The 13,408-nt window shown below is 43.9% G+C and overlaps 1 protein-coding gene across 1 annotated transcript in view; it reads left to right on the forward strand.

The window, feature by feature from the left end:
- Positions 1–13,408, forward strand: part of GLIS1 (GLIS family zinc finger 1) — a 1,425,682-nt gene that overhangs the window by 1,369,569 nt on the left and 42,705 nt on the right. The window contains exon 8 of the mRNA XM_085602586.1: positions 5,758–5,942. Coding sequence (XP_085458712.1) covers positions 5,758–5,942 — 185 coding nt within the window. The remainder of the gene's footprint in view (positions 1–5,757; positions 5,943–13,408) is intronic.

Raw genomic sequence — 13,408 nt, forward strand, 5'->3', positions numbered from 1 at the left:
AGGTTGGTCCCAATCCCTCACCAGTTATCCAGGCAAAAATTTAGCGAAAAGTTTCTAAGTCCCCAGTTTTTAGGGTTAGGCAGGAGAAGTATACTCTTGACACCAGCTGAGTGTTCCAGGACCTCCGCAGCAGTACGTGGGGGTGAGGACTTACTCCACAATTCCACCGCCAGGGTTCATGTCTGATCCAGTGGAAACTGGTGAGCTGTGCTCTTCCAGAAAGGTGGATTTCTTGTAGCTTTTGTGCCCCTGTAGCTAAACAGGAGGTCTGACAATTGACCCTTAAAGTCCACTTATTTGTCCTGGGTGCAAGTTGGAACAGGTTCAGCACTCAGGGTTCTCCTCACACTTCTCAACAGCAGATGGAGCCCTTCTATCTTCCATAAGTCAAGTAGTGTTTTGAAGAGGGTGCCCAAGGCTGCCAGATTTATGCCTGGCAGTATCCTGTGGGTGTGGGTGACTCCTGGCCCCTTCCAAACCAATAGGAAAAAAGGTCCCAGGGGTAATCCAAACAACTTTTGCTGTGGTTCCTGTGTCCCCGCAGCAAACAATCCTGCAGTGCCCCTCTCTACTTACATTCAAAATGGCAGAACCTTTCTCCCCCTGTGTAGAGCTTCTGTGTCCACCCTGGCTAGGGTGATGAGCAACCCCTCCTCTGTGATCAATCAAAACTGGTTCTGAAGGCAACTTCTCGCCCACTGGGATTGGTACCTGGCTGACTAGAGAGACAAAGAAAGGGGCAGAGTGAATGAGTGGGCGTCTTTGTAGTTAATTAAGTTCCTGGGCAAAGCCCAGATGGTCATTCTGTCAGTGAAACAGAACACTTCGCCACATCCAAGGCCTTTTTCTCAGCTCTGGGAACAAGTTTACACCTCATTAACAGGGGTATTTAGGTCCAGGTGATAATTGGAAGCTGATGCAAAGGTTTCTAGAGGTTTTAGACAGGTAAAAGGTAACATTTCAAAAAGTCTTTTATAAACTATTTAGTACAGATCTGACTATATCAGTGAATTGGGCATGTAATAAGTATTGAAAACTCTATGCAATGAATTGCATCCCACACAATCACACCTATTCTGCGGCTACTTGGCCCATATCCCTGATAATCAAACACTCCTTAATCTTATTCTGTGGCATTCTGTATGTTAACCATTCTATTCATAGGTGACTTAGTTTGAATGACTACTGATACATTTTTCTGTAGCCACAATTAAAGGGGGCAGTTAGTGAGTGATGTCCCAATAGGTCTCAAAACCTAAGCAAACATCATTAAAAATTAGAACATTCCAAAATGCCTGTCATTAGTGTCTGTTAGCCATGCAGGACCATCTCTACACTGGATGGCCCCTTTAAGAAATGCCATCAACCTGAGCAGGAAGAAAAACAGGTAAAGTACCACCGGTCAGTTCACTTCACCCCTGATTTTCATATCCTACCTGCTTTCAGGCAGATTGACCTCGCTAATATGAACCAGAAAAATGCAGCTTTGTTCCTGAATGGTTTGCACACTTCCACCGGCAGTGCCGTAAGCCACATAGACTATGAAAACCAATGGTGGAAGATGGGAGAGGTAGTGTACTTTTAAGGGGCTTGCTCATATGCAAATATGTGCGTGCTGGGTCAGCGGAGTCGAGGGGTATCAGTTGCCAATGGTAGAAACTTGTTGGTGTCCCACAATTGGCAGATATTTGGCAAATGATGAGGACAGCCCCTCCATGCAAAAGACTGCTGCCATTGTTATTGGTAATTTGTGTTCAATTGTGGCTTATGTCCCCAATAGAAGTGCAGCTCAGTAGGGTCAAGGTATTTTAATTTTAGAAATGCATCATGCAGGGATCTCTCACAACCATGAAATAAGGTCTTCTGAAGAGAGGTAAAGGCCTTGAAACACTAGTGTGAAAACATGGGTCATGAGATGAAAAGGGACTGCACAAATATATGATGATGTTAAAGATGGACATCAAGAACCAGAATGCAATTGTGTCACACAGGTAACCAGTACTTGGTAAATGAAGACAATGCTGGCACAAGCTCTTGTGATTTCTGTCATTCCACTATGTGTGTACCTGCATAAAAATGTATGCAAGATTGTACTTGATTATTTTGCTGTAGTGAGACGAGGCAGTTGGGGGGGGAGGGCGGGGTCTGGTCAAGCAGAGCAGGGCATGCAAAGTCCCACACACCATGCCCCCACTATTTTTCCAAGACCACACTCCTTTCTCTGTACAACCACCAAGGGCATAGCTTGGTCAATAAGATTGGGAGATGTGAGCTTCAGATTTCCCAACAATCAGGCTGGGATATCTTGTTAAAACACATCATATGAGAAGCAGGACATGAGGGGGGCCTAAGGGGCAGAGGAAAGAGAGAGGAGGGCGGATTGTTAGGGACACTTAAAACACATTTTTTCAACCTAATTAACATTTGTAAGTCCATCAAAAAAGAGACTGAGAGTGTGTATGTGTGTGCTTGTGTGTTTTTGTCAGTGTGGCATGTAAAAATCCCAGGTGAAATCTGACAGACACTGCATTACCCCCGACTGAAAGCTCCTGTACCCAACTATTTACTACACAATGCATTTTTAGGGGGTGCAACATCCCAAACACCCTCCCACCTACCCCCTCCCCTGAAGCTACACCCCTGATGACCACACAGTGAAAATGATCTTTAAGGGTGGCAGGTCTGCTGCTGTATCGTGAACTATACAACATGAGGCAAAAAACCTTCATTAGCAGTGGCGGCTGGTTTTAATGGGAGAAAGTGGCGTTGCCCTACTAGCATCCGGGAGAAGAGAGAGAATGTACACCATGTGGGGCAGCTTTAAATTAAGCGCTCACTGCTTCGTGCAAATTCTAGTTTTGTTTTTTTTAATGGAAGGGGTGAGGTCAGTGACGAGTCCTCCTGCGCATGTGCTGGCTGGGGGTGAGGGCTATTGCTCGCCCTCGCGGCACACACGAGGAGAGTTATGTCAGCATGATGGGAGTGGCCGGAGGAAGTGGCAATGATTAACTTTTAAATGGGGCGCTTATGCTGTAGCCAAGGCGTTTTCAGCAGAGCGCCATTGAACTGAATGCTAAGGGGCAGGGCTGGCCTACATCGACAAAGTGAAGTGGGTGGCAACAACTGAAGCACTCCCTTCACGTTGGCACCATTGTTTAAGCCTCCTGATTGGACAATGGAAGCTGGGGGAGTGGGCAGTGGAAGAGTTCGTCTACGCAGCTCCAATTTCATTTCCGTTATAATCAGCACGCAGCAGGTGTTCATGTTGACTGTTTATCGTTCAGGAGGGAAACCAGCACTGGCGCGCAAGTATATACTGCAGTCACAGCGGAAGGCTCGGGTGAGAACACTTCTGTTTTATACAACTATGTGCACCTGTGCTATCTTCGTCAACTCCTCACAAGTGTCTGGTATGACAGAAGGATGGTGAAAAGTGCCATGGGGTGTAAAACCGTGCACAAGCAGCAGGCACTTCTGTAATGTGATCCCAGGTCTCTGACGTGTGGGACAGATGCCGACATTGGGACTCTGGAGCAAGGCCTGGTAATGGGTCAGCCAGGAGCAGAGGATGAAGAAGCATCGATAAGTCCATATTTAATGTTTTTTATTATTTCAGGGCGGGCACTGTAACTAGAAATGAAATACATAAACTCCCCTTAATCCGCTGGATAACTTGGCAGGTGTTTCCTTCACCTCATGTTTTATTGTTTTAAATACCGATAAGCCAGTGCGGACCCGGGGATGTAGCGAGGGACATCTTAGAGCAGGCCCCTCCCCCACACACGCAAAGGCCTACCCTGCTTGCCAAACTGTCACTCTAATGGGCTAAATTGTATAGGTTATTTAGTGTGTGAGTTCAGCATTTTCTACCAGGGACAGCGCTTGCTGCACAAAGTTGTGCTTTGAATTTATGAAACGTTTGAGTTTGAAAAGGCCTCTTGTCTGTAGTGGAAGTGCTTGGCAAATCATACCCCGATTGTACCTTTCTTTATTATACCTGTCTGAAGACTTTACATGGTGCGCATGGCAACATAGCATCCACTGTGTGCTTACGTGGCCTGGCATGTGTCCTCGCTCTGACTATCTACATTCCATGCATGTCTGTTGTGTGCGCACTTTAACCAGGCAGATGATCTCTCAGTCAAATGGGCTCACTTTAAAAATGCTTACATTTGATTTTATTGCTGTGCTGTCTGTGTGATCCTGGAGCCAATATCATGATGTCCGCTTAAATGTATTACGCATACCTACTAACAGTGACCGATGATGCACCAGCAATTGGCCAAAACAAGGTCACCAGACTACTAAAGCCGACCTTTATAAATGGTTAATATAGGTTACAGAGTTCCATCAATGTCAGTGGTCCCTGAGGCTGAGCTCGTCAACCCCCATCAAAAGTTATAATTTATTGGAAATCATTACAACATGTACTGGGGTCAGGGGATGCATTTAGTAGGCCACCAGATCTATAAGTGAATTGTGTAAGTTATGTCTGCTTCCAGTTTTCTGTTCGAAATTTGATTGCCTTTCTGCCAGGACTGCGAGGGAGGTTATGATTTAAAATGTTTCATGAATTTGGTTTTGCTTGAGGCAGTATTCGGTTGTGACTCCATGCTGTTTTACAGTGCCTTATAGGAATATTTAACAAGCACCCCTTAAGAACTGCATCTTTAGGAATATAACTTCTGAGCCAATTGTTTGTGTATACTGAGTCAAAAAATGCACCCATTTATTCTTTCCCCCAACACCCACCTAGGAATAGTCAGGCTTACTCACTTCAGTTGGGGTATTTACACCTGACCATTTTAAAAATGCACCAGCTGCCACTGTTCATTAGTGTGTACATTAAGGCCTTCTTCATGAGGACTTTAGGAGGCGGGTTAGTTCGATATTTGTGGTTACCCCTGCTACCGCACATTTCACAATTAGGTGCTCTGCCGCTGTTTTACTCTAATACATTTCGACAGGTGAAAAATGCCTGATAATTATGGTGACATGCAGATTTACGTACATTAAGCCCAAAATCTGCATACCAGACCTCTTTTTTTGATAACAAACTCCCAATTGACAGTTACTTATATGAATGGATGAATTTCGACCCAGCAGAGTCAAAGATTCGTAATGAGATTCTTAGCCTCGTCTGCACAATATTGAATTGACGTTGAAATCTACTCTCCTGTAATCTCTATGTGGACTCAATGCAATTTGTGGTGTACTTGTGAGCTGTCATGTACTTAATTTCACCTTGGTTTACAAGATGTTGCATTGCTGTGTGCATCTAGGCTTCAAAGGATACACATTGCCAATACCAGGGTTGCCTAATACTTGGGCTGCCCAGCCATGGTTACAACTCATGCCTCTTTCTTCCTCCACCCTACACTTCTCCACATAAATCTCTCTCTTTCAGGTTCTTTTTTTAATCCCTGTCTCCCTCTATCACCTTTTTTCTGTCTCAATATCTCTTACTCTGGGTCAAACTCTGAAAATGAATGACGGTTCCCCAACACTGCCAACCACTGCACGTATATAATCACAGGCACTGCCTCCAGTGGATGAACCATTGTCCTTCACCTGCCTCTTCTCTGCATAATTTACTGCAGCATTTGTAGTTTAGGGTTCTGTCTAAATTGCATTATTAACTAATCACTGAAGCGTGGGTGCTAAAATGAGAGATTTATTCAGTTTCTTTTCAGATTGTTTAAAAACATCGTGAAGAATGGTCAAAAAGTTATAGAAACCTATTTTATATATTTTCAGGCACGTTTCGAATATTCTGTCACATCTTGGAAGCCCCATGAAAACGTTAGGCACGACATCCCAGATGCCAAAAAACTGTCCGCAGCCGTCTCAAAGGCAATCTCCACCTGGACAACAGTTCCAAGGAGTCTCAAACAAGACCTTCTCGCCGTTCGAAAACCCACCCGTACAGCAAGCCGCTCAAGGTGCAGTCTATCGTTCATATCCAATTTTTAAGTATCCATTGAGTTGACTGTTCTTGTAGTGCACTGGTCAGTGATGTAAATAATGAAATTAAAAGTAAGTCATGGGTCAACAGAAAATGTATCGACATTCTATCAACTAGAGTATGGTAAGAGGGCTTTCATTTTGGAACAGTATATGTCTACTTTGAAAGATGGTCAATTGTAAACTTTTATGGCAAGCCTTGGAGAAACAAGGAGTTGTAATACTAATTCTGAGGGCAAAAATTGATCTTTATACCTGTGACACGGCTAAAGTAATATATGACTTTGCGGGCAAATGAAGCAAAACGTTGCCAATTGAAAAAAAGTGCAAGATAGGGCTGTGTACTGGTCCTTGTGTTTTTTAGGTCTCTCCTAGGCACCGATTGTGCTGTTTCTTTGTGACATGCTGTATTCAGGTATAGACTTTAAACTCTGCCCATTTTCCACCCATCTTTTCAATTGGCTCCTCTTACTGTCCTTTGTAAATGATTTGTGAATAAGCTTGTTAGTCCCTCCTTAGCACCTCCCTCTGTTGTTACCTCCCATTAGTACAGCCCCCTTTATTTGTATCCTTACTCTCTATGTTTCATTTAGCAGTTAGTGAGCACAATTTAGTTAATGTCTTTCTGAAGCCGGCACGACGTGCTGCACGAGCGGCCTCCGCATTTCTTTTCCATTTATTTACTTTTTTAGCAATTGTGGCACACTGCACTTTAGATTTAAACATATAAAGTTAAAGCTCGGCGTGCCGTGATTGCTACAAAAGTTAATAAATAGAAAAAAGGCGGACGGCCACCGCATTTCTTTTCAATATATAGACTTTCTTTTTAGATGGTTTTTTTTATTGCTCAATTAGATGTTCAAATTCACATTATAATCGTACATAAGTCTGCTTATTACACAAAACCGGATCAAAATCACTTATCAAGTCAGCACAGGGTTTCATTGGAATATATTCCCCTTGACTACACAAAAAACATAACTTCAGTAGCCTTGATCATTTAGTAGCCTTTATCATTTTATGTATTTATTTTTGTACCAATCGCCGCACACTGCGCTTTAACCTTTAAATATCTGAAGTTAAGGCACGGCATGCCGCTATTGCTACAAAAGTCAATAAATGGAAAAAAAGTAGCGTGGGCGCCGCAATTGTTTTCCATTTAATTACTTTTGTAGCAATGACTGCATGCCACTCTTCAGTTTTAAACATCTTAAACTAAAGCGCGGCATGCCGCAAGTGCTACAAAAGAAAGTACATAGAAAAAAATACAGTGGTCACCCAACTTAAAAAAAATATATATTTAGTATTTTGAAATCACAGCACACCACACTTTTGCTTCAGTCATTGAAAGCTAAAGTGTGGTGTGCTGTGAATGCTACAAAAGTAAATACATTTAAAAAAAGAAGGCAGATGGCCACAGCATTTCTTTTCCATTTATTTACTTTTGTAGCAATGGCGGCACGCCGCAATTTCGCTTTAAACATCTTAAGCTAAAGTGTGGCATTGTGAGAATGGCTTTCTGCTATCTTTTCTTGCATCTGCAAGTGTTATATTTTCCTCCGTCCTGCACTCCGGAATTTCAGTGTGTGCATCATGGATTTCAGCAAGTTTGAGCAAGACAACAGCCTCAGCAGCAGGCTAAGCTCTTGTGTGTCAACGAGCCCTGTTGTTTGGGAATAAATAAGGCGGGCCTGGACACGGTCCTGGGTATGAGTTCTATTCTTCATTATTGCAGGGTGCAGTACCTTATATGGCTAATTGAGGTCCACACGGACACCTAGTAACAGGCGAAGGTACTGCACCCTTTCCTTGCTTCATGGATTTTCTTTGATGAGTTATGCTACTGCTAGGATATTTATTGAGAAATAATTCTAACAAACATTCTCACTTGTAACCCCAATAGCTGTAAATTCTACTAATGCAAGACCTATTGCATTGTAAATGCTTGCTAGTCTGAATGGAAGCGGTATGTCAGAAGGCTTGACAAAGGAGCTCTGCATGCAGTGCAAATATAATACATATGAAAAAAACTCCCATATGGACCTCTCACATCTGAAAATGGGCCCCACCAGAAATACCTGTAGCTAGGACAGATAAGCCCCCACCCCCAGGTTCTGGGGGCATCTGTAACTGTAAGGAGGGTGGAGTTACCAGATGGTACCTTGGGGCTCCTCTGAGAAATGAAATGACGAATTACCAAGAGCATTAGTAGTTTTGATTCCGATTTCCTTGCCTATTTCTCATTTCACCCATGAAAAATCACCAGGAATCTTGTAATTCTGATTTGATTAGAAGCTCCCATTCCCAGCAGAATAGGGATTACTAGGGGCACTTGTAATGAGGCTGTACATATTCTAGAAGGAATTAGTTATCCGTGATATGTGCAATTTGTCTGTTGTTTGTTTTATATCTTTACAAAAAAACTCTACAGCTATAAATTACCTTTGGTTAACTTTCAGGGTTATTTGTGTTAACTTGACTTAGACTCTACTGATTTATGTGTTTAGATGAAAGAATACTCCACTTTAAAAAAAATATTTTTATTGATCATTTTGTTAAGCCGAAACAGGTGTAAACATAATTGCTGCATATACTTCTAGTGCAGTCGCAAGGACAAGAAACTGAGGACCTCTGGTAATTTCTTTATACATGTATCTATTTGTCAGTCTTGTAAATTTCTATCCATCCATCTTCGAACCTCTTCCTCCCTCGCTGAATTTCAGGGGCAGCCTCAAAACTTGGATGTACGAATAGCCCTTCCCCACACAGCCCCAGGATACCCCCCGGGCTGATTAGTGCACTTTACAAATACTGATTGATGAAGTGTGTGAAAACGTGACACTCGTATCTTTCGACTTCATTACCAATTTGGACTACTAGGGGTCCATCTGGCCTGGATAACTGGTATGAGTCGGTACATGATGGGAAAATATTCACTGGGCTTACTACTCAACTCCTGTGAGCAGGTTTCTCCAATTGTCATACTTGGTATCCTCTCCACAAGATGTCACCTGGACAGGTGGATGGGCAGGCTGGGAGGTCAACTGAGTGTTGTCCAGTACCTAAAACAGGGCTTACATTAGCCTGAGAGGTTGTAATTTGAAGGATCATCTCCTCAGGATGGGGTTGTTCTATTCTCTTCCAGGGGATACTCATCAATAGTCATAAACACTGAATAATCCCTGCCCATGTGCGGGACCCCGGAGCTTATACAACAATGCAGATATATGTGTATGTTTAGAACCACAAGTACATAGTACTATCCAAACCTACATATATACATGTATAAACACATAACTATGCAGCCTATTATATATCCCATAGGCTAAGAAGCCACAATTACATGTATTTCTATTGTGTGAAAATAATATCACATACAAATACTGCAATAGAGAACATGCACTGCGATAGTGTTCCACAGCAACCTTTTATTTTCAGAAAAGAAAACAGGTAATAGCAAACAATTAGCCCAGACGCTGCATAGATAAATAACATCACTTTATAGAAAAAACTGGCACCTTGCCTTTAAGGCTTCCAAGAACCTGGACACCGTGTCTTTAAGACCTCCGGGAGCCCCCTACTCCCATCATGCACCACAGGTGACAGTTAGGTCAGTTCTTTTTTCCGGCTCCTTCTGTGAGGATCCTGGAGCTTGAGCTTGTCACTTTTTGGCTTTTCTAGTCAGAAATTGTTTTCTAACAACTTTATTCGACATTTTCTGCTGCTGGGATTGTTTTCCAGTATTTTTCTGACAATTTAACAGTTATTTTTTGGTCAGAAATGCCAGCTTTATTTCACAAGTGCCCTTCCTGTGGGAAGTAGATGGCTAAATCTGACCCTCTGTGTGCATTGTGTGCTTGCCATCCTCACACAACGCAGAGGTTTGTTATCATTCTCAACCATTTTCTAAAAGAACTCTGTGAGACAGAGAGACGATTAGTCTTCTTGCCTCATTGGAGAGAGGAAAACACCATAAAAGTGGCCTAGAGAGTAATCCTACCTTTAAGAAGCCCTCCTCTCAGGAAAAACAGAAGAAACGGCCTGAATGCCACCTGAATGCAAGGGGATAGCTGACATCCTTGAAACACAGGCCGGGTTGCCACTTGCAGTGAAGCAGACCGGTGGCTTCAAACAGCTGGTGCACCTTTTACTAATGTGCAGTTCAGTGTGGTGGCACCAGTTTGAGCATGCACTCGGAACAGGGCATCCACCTTTGTAGGGTGCACTGTCCCAGTCTTCAGCCGGTGCAGCCCGATAAAGCTATACTGAGACCCAGCCTTGGAAAATGTGTCCTATTCGTGATATAGAACCAGGAGCAATATTTTGTTTGCATTTGGTAGAACATTTTCAGGCAGAAACAGTTGCCCTTCAACTAGTGCAATATATGGACAAAACATTCAGATATGCGTCCAGGTTTCTTGGAGCACCGATTCCTCCCCTACTCGGAGAATAAAAGGGTGCCATCCATGTGACTTTGGTACTGGAGTTCATAGAGATAGATTGAATTGGTCAGAGTGTGCTGGTATCTAACCAATCGAGGCGTACCACTGGCTATTTTCATAGCAGAAGAAAGCTCACTATATCTGTAACATGTAGTCAAATTGTAAGGAGTGTGTCCAATCTAAAACAATGCTGGATATTACAAACCAATTCAAAATCACGCCTTACAGATCTACTGTGAAGTATTCTTCCAAGAGGTTTAGGAGAAATATTACAGCTGGCGATCACTTGTTGAGTGTCAACAGAGAACGTCTGCTACTTGTTTTTCTCCTGCCGCTCCAAGAGATGGTCGTAGACAAACATGAGTCGACTCTTATAGTGCGGCGCTGTCATGCTACTTTTTGTTATGGTATTTTTAGATGATTCTTTGATAAAGGTAGATTTCAGATTGGCCAGTACCTGGAGAGTTCTTCGTCATCTGCCAATATTTTCTTTGGATTTGGAGTGGCTGAGAGGTCCAGGAACCTCATCATGTCGGACAATATCATGGTAATTTTTGTAGCATCGAAGTCTGTTGGCAGAATTAAAGCTTTCTTCATTCTTATGTCCTGCCACTTTCAGATCCTGATCATCGTTGACTGATACAAGTACATGTCGGTTTGTAGGGAGGATGAATGAATTGGCAGCTCTAGCGATGGTGCTTCATTTTTGTTGATATCAGTTGAGACCTTGTTGACCTTGGTTTCAAGGACAGTGCCCCTCCAGTTACTTCTCAGGGCTTTGGATTAGTTCGCTGAAGGACTCCAGTCTGCCAGGAAGTCCAGGACTTCAGTCCGGTTTGTAGTCACTGCAGGGCTGACTCACATCGGCACCATCTTGCCTATCAACCTTGTATCCTGGAGCATGCATGGCCTTTGGTTTGTGAGGTCCACTCCTGGTCCCCCAACCAGGGCACAAGTCCTAAAAAAAGAAGTGGGGGGACGCTCCAAGTTAGGTGGTGTCACCGGAAGTGACCTCACAGCCGAAAGTGACGTCACGAGATGGAGTCCCCACTAAATAACAAAGGTTAGAAGGCGATGGGGGCAGGTTCAAAGGGAAAAGGAGAATGTTTACGTTGGAATTAGTCACCGTATTGACACTCAAAGGAGCGGGGAAATTAAAGATGCGCTTGTTCGGTGCGTATTTATTGCCCACAGTAAATTTGCCGGTCTCCGTCTGAAATGCATAAACACATACTGACCTTTTCTAATATACGGCCACGAGCGCCCGTCTGTCATACTGAACGGCTCCATCAACGTGAAACAACTTAAAGAGCTCTGTTCGCCCTCTCTCGACAATAGAAGGTTAGGTTTGGTGAGTGCTGAGCGCGCGCGCAGGCTCGGGTACCGGCTCCATCTTTTGGGCAGGGTGGACGGCGTCCACCCGGTAAAAACCCGGTAAAATAAGTGGGGGGACGCCGTCCACCCGCGTGGTACCCCGACTCGAGCCCTGCCCCCAACACAAGGGGTCGTTTGTGCTGGCATTGTATGGGGGAGAACTACTGACTGTGTCACAGAGACACACCCTTTTGCAAGTCATTATTTCGTAATATATTTGTCCAATGTGTTCAGCAATCGAGTGAAGCCAAGTCCGCAAAGAAACAGACGGCACTTCCGTGGCCGTCGAGAACAAAGGGATAGTTATGAGCAGGGCTCATGTCATGAGGTCACACGGTACCGCAAATTAAATAATGCTTTAAAATTGGGGACTAAGTGGCTGTTTCTAATAAGACTTTGCTGTGCCAACCCAGCAGACGTGTAATTTGCTTCTTTTCAATGATTGCCACATTCATGGCAGAAAGAAGCACGAGCTGCAAAGAAGTGGCCATTAAACACGAGAAAAATGAAAAAAGTCACACAAGCGATTTATGTAAGGAAAAATAGGCTAGTATAACTCAATGTTCAACATACCATTCACGGAGGAAAGCGTTAGCAGTCCAGCAATAGCGGCAGATTTATGCCATCCTACCCAGATGTACTGTTACCTTCCTGTAATGAGCTAAGTAACCAAAAACCGCAATAGGACATTTTAGCAATTTGTTTCCATGGCAGAATTGACAGATTCAGTTATAAACCGTTCACCTAAATATGTATATACTCGTATTTCACGTAAGTTGAAGATTTCTGCCTTTTCTGGAACATTACATTGTAGAAACACGATCCAGTGCTTCCACTTTCAGAATATGTTATGTTGCTGTAAAGGTTTGAGAGGAAAGACAGACTAACCAGTCCTAGGGCGAGCGCACCGCGGAGGGGTGTCCGCGTAATAAGCAATGAAATGAAACTGACACAATGAAGGCGCGCGGAGTCACCGCAGGTGTTCAGCCAAAGCCATTCAAAGAGTCTGCTTCATTTTAAAGGCGAAAGTCGATACTGCTGGTCTACTGTTCACCAACCACTGTAGCCTGTACGGCTCCCCCTTTCACCCTGCTCTGCGTCTCTCTTGGACCCCATGTTTTGCTCTCCCTTGCAAACTGAGCTGCTCCCCAGTACTGCTGTCCCCTGCACCCTGCACTGCTCTTCTCTCCCGTGCATCCTGCCCTGCTCCCCAGTACTCCCTGTGCCTCCCTGCTCCTTTCTTGGATCTCATATGTCTCTCACCCTTGCATCCTATGCTGCGCCCCAGTACACCCTGTGAAAAAAAAAAAACTTGGATTAACCCGAGATCTGTGAGTGGAGTTGAGTGTCTCATTTGTTGAGCATTCCGTCCATCATTTGTTCTTTTTCTTTTGTCGCCCCAATTGGAAACGTATGCCTTGACGTGGATCCCGTGCTCACTGTGCCACTGGATTCCAGCTAGCCTGGCTGATGAGGGGGTGATACCCCAAAACCGGTACCAGGATACTTGTTTCTGGTCCAGAGCACTTTGGGCTGGACTGTCCCCATGGGGAGCAGGGTCAAAACTGATTTGCATATGGCTGGGTCAAAACTTCGGGGGGAGCGAAAAACAAGGGATTAAACCCAGA

The sequence above is a fragment of the Triturus cristatus genome, chromosome 4_2 (genome assembly GCF_964204655.1).
Source record: "Triturus cristatus chromosome 4_2, aTriCri1.1, whole genome shotgun sequence".
NCBI lineage: Eukaryota > Metazoa > Chordata > Amphibia > Caudata > Salamandridae > Triturus > Triturus cristatus.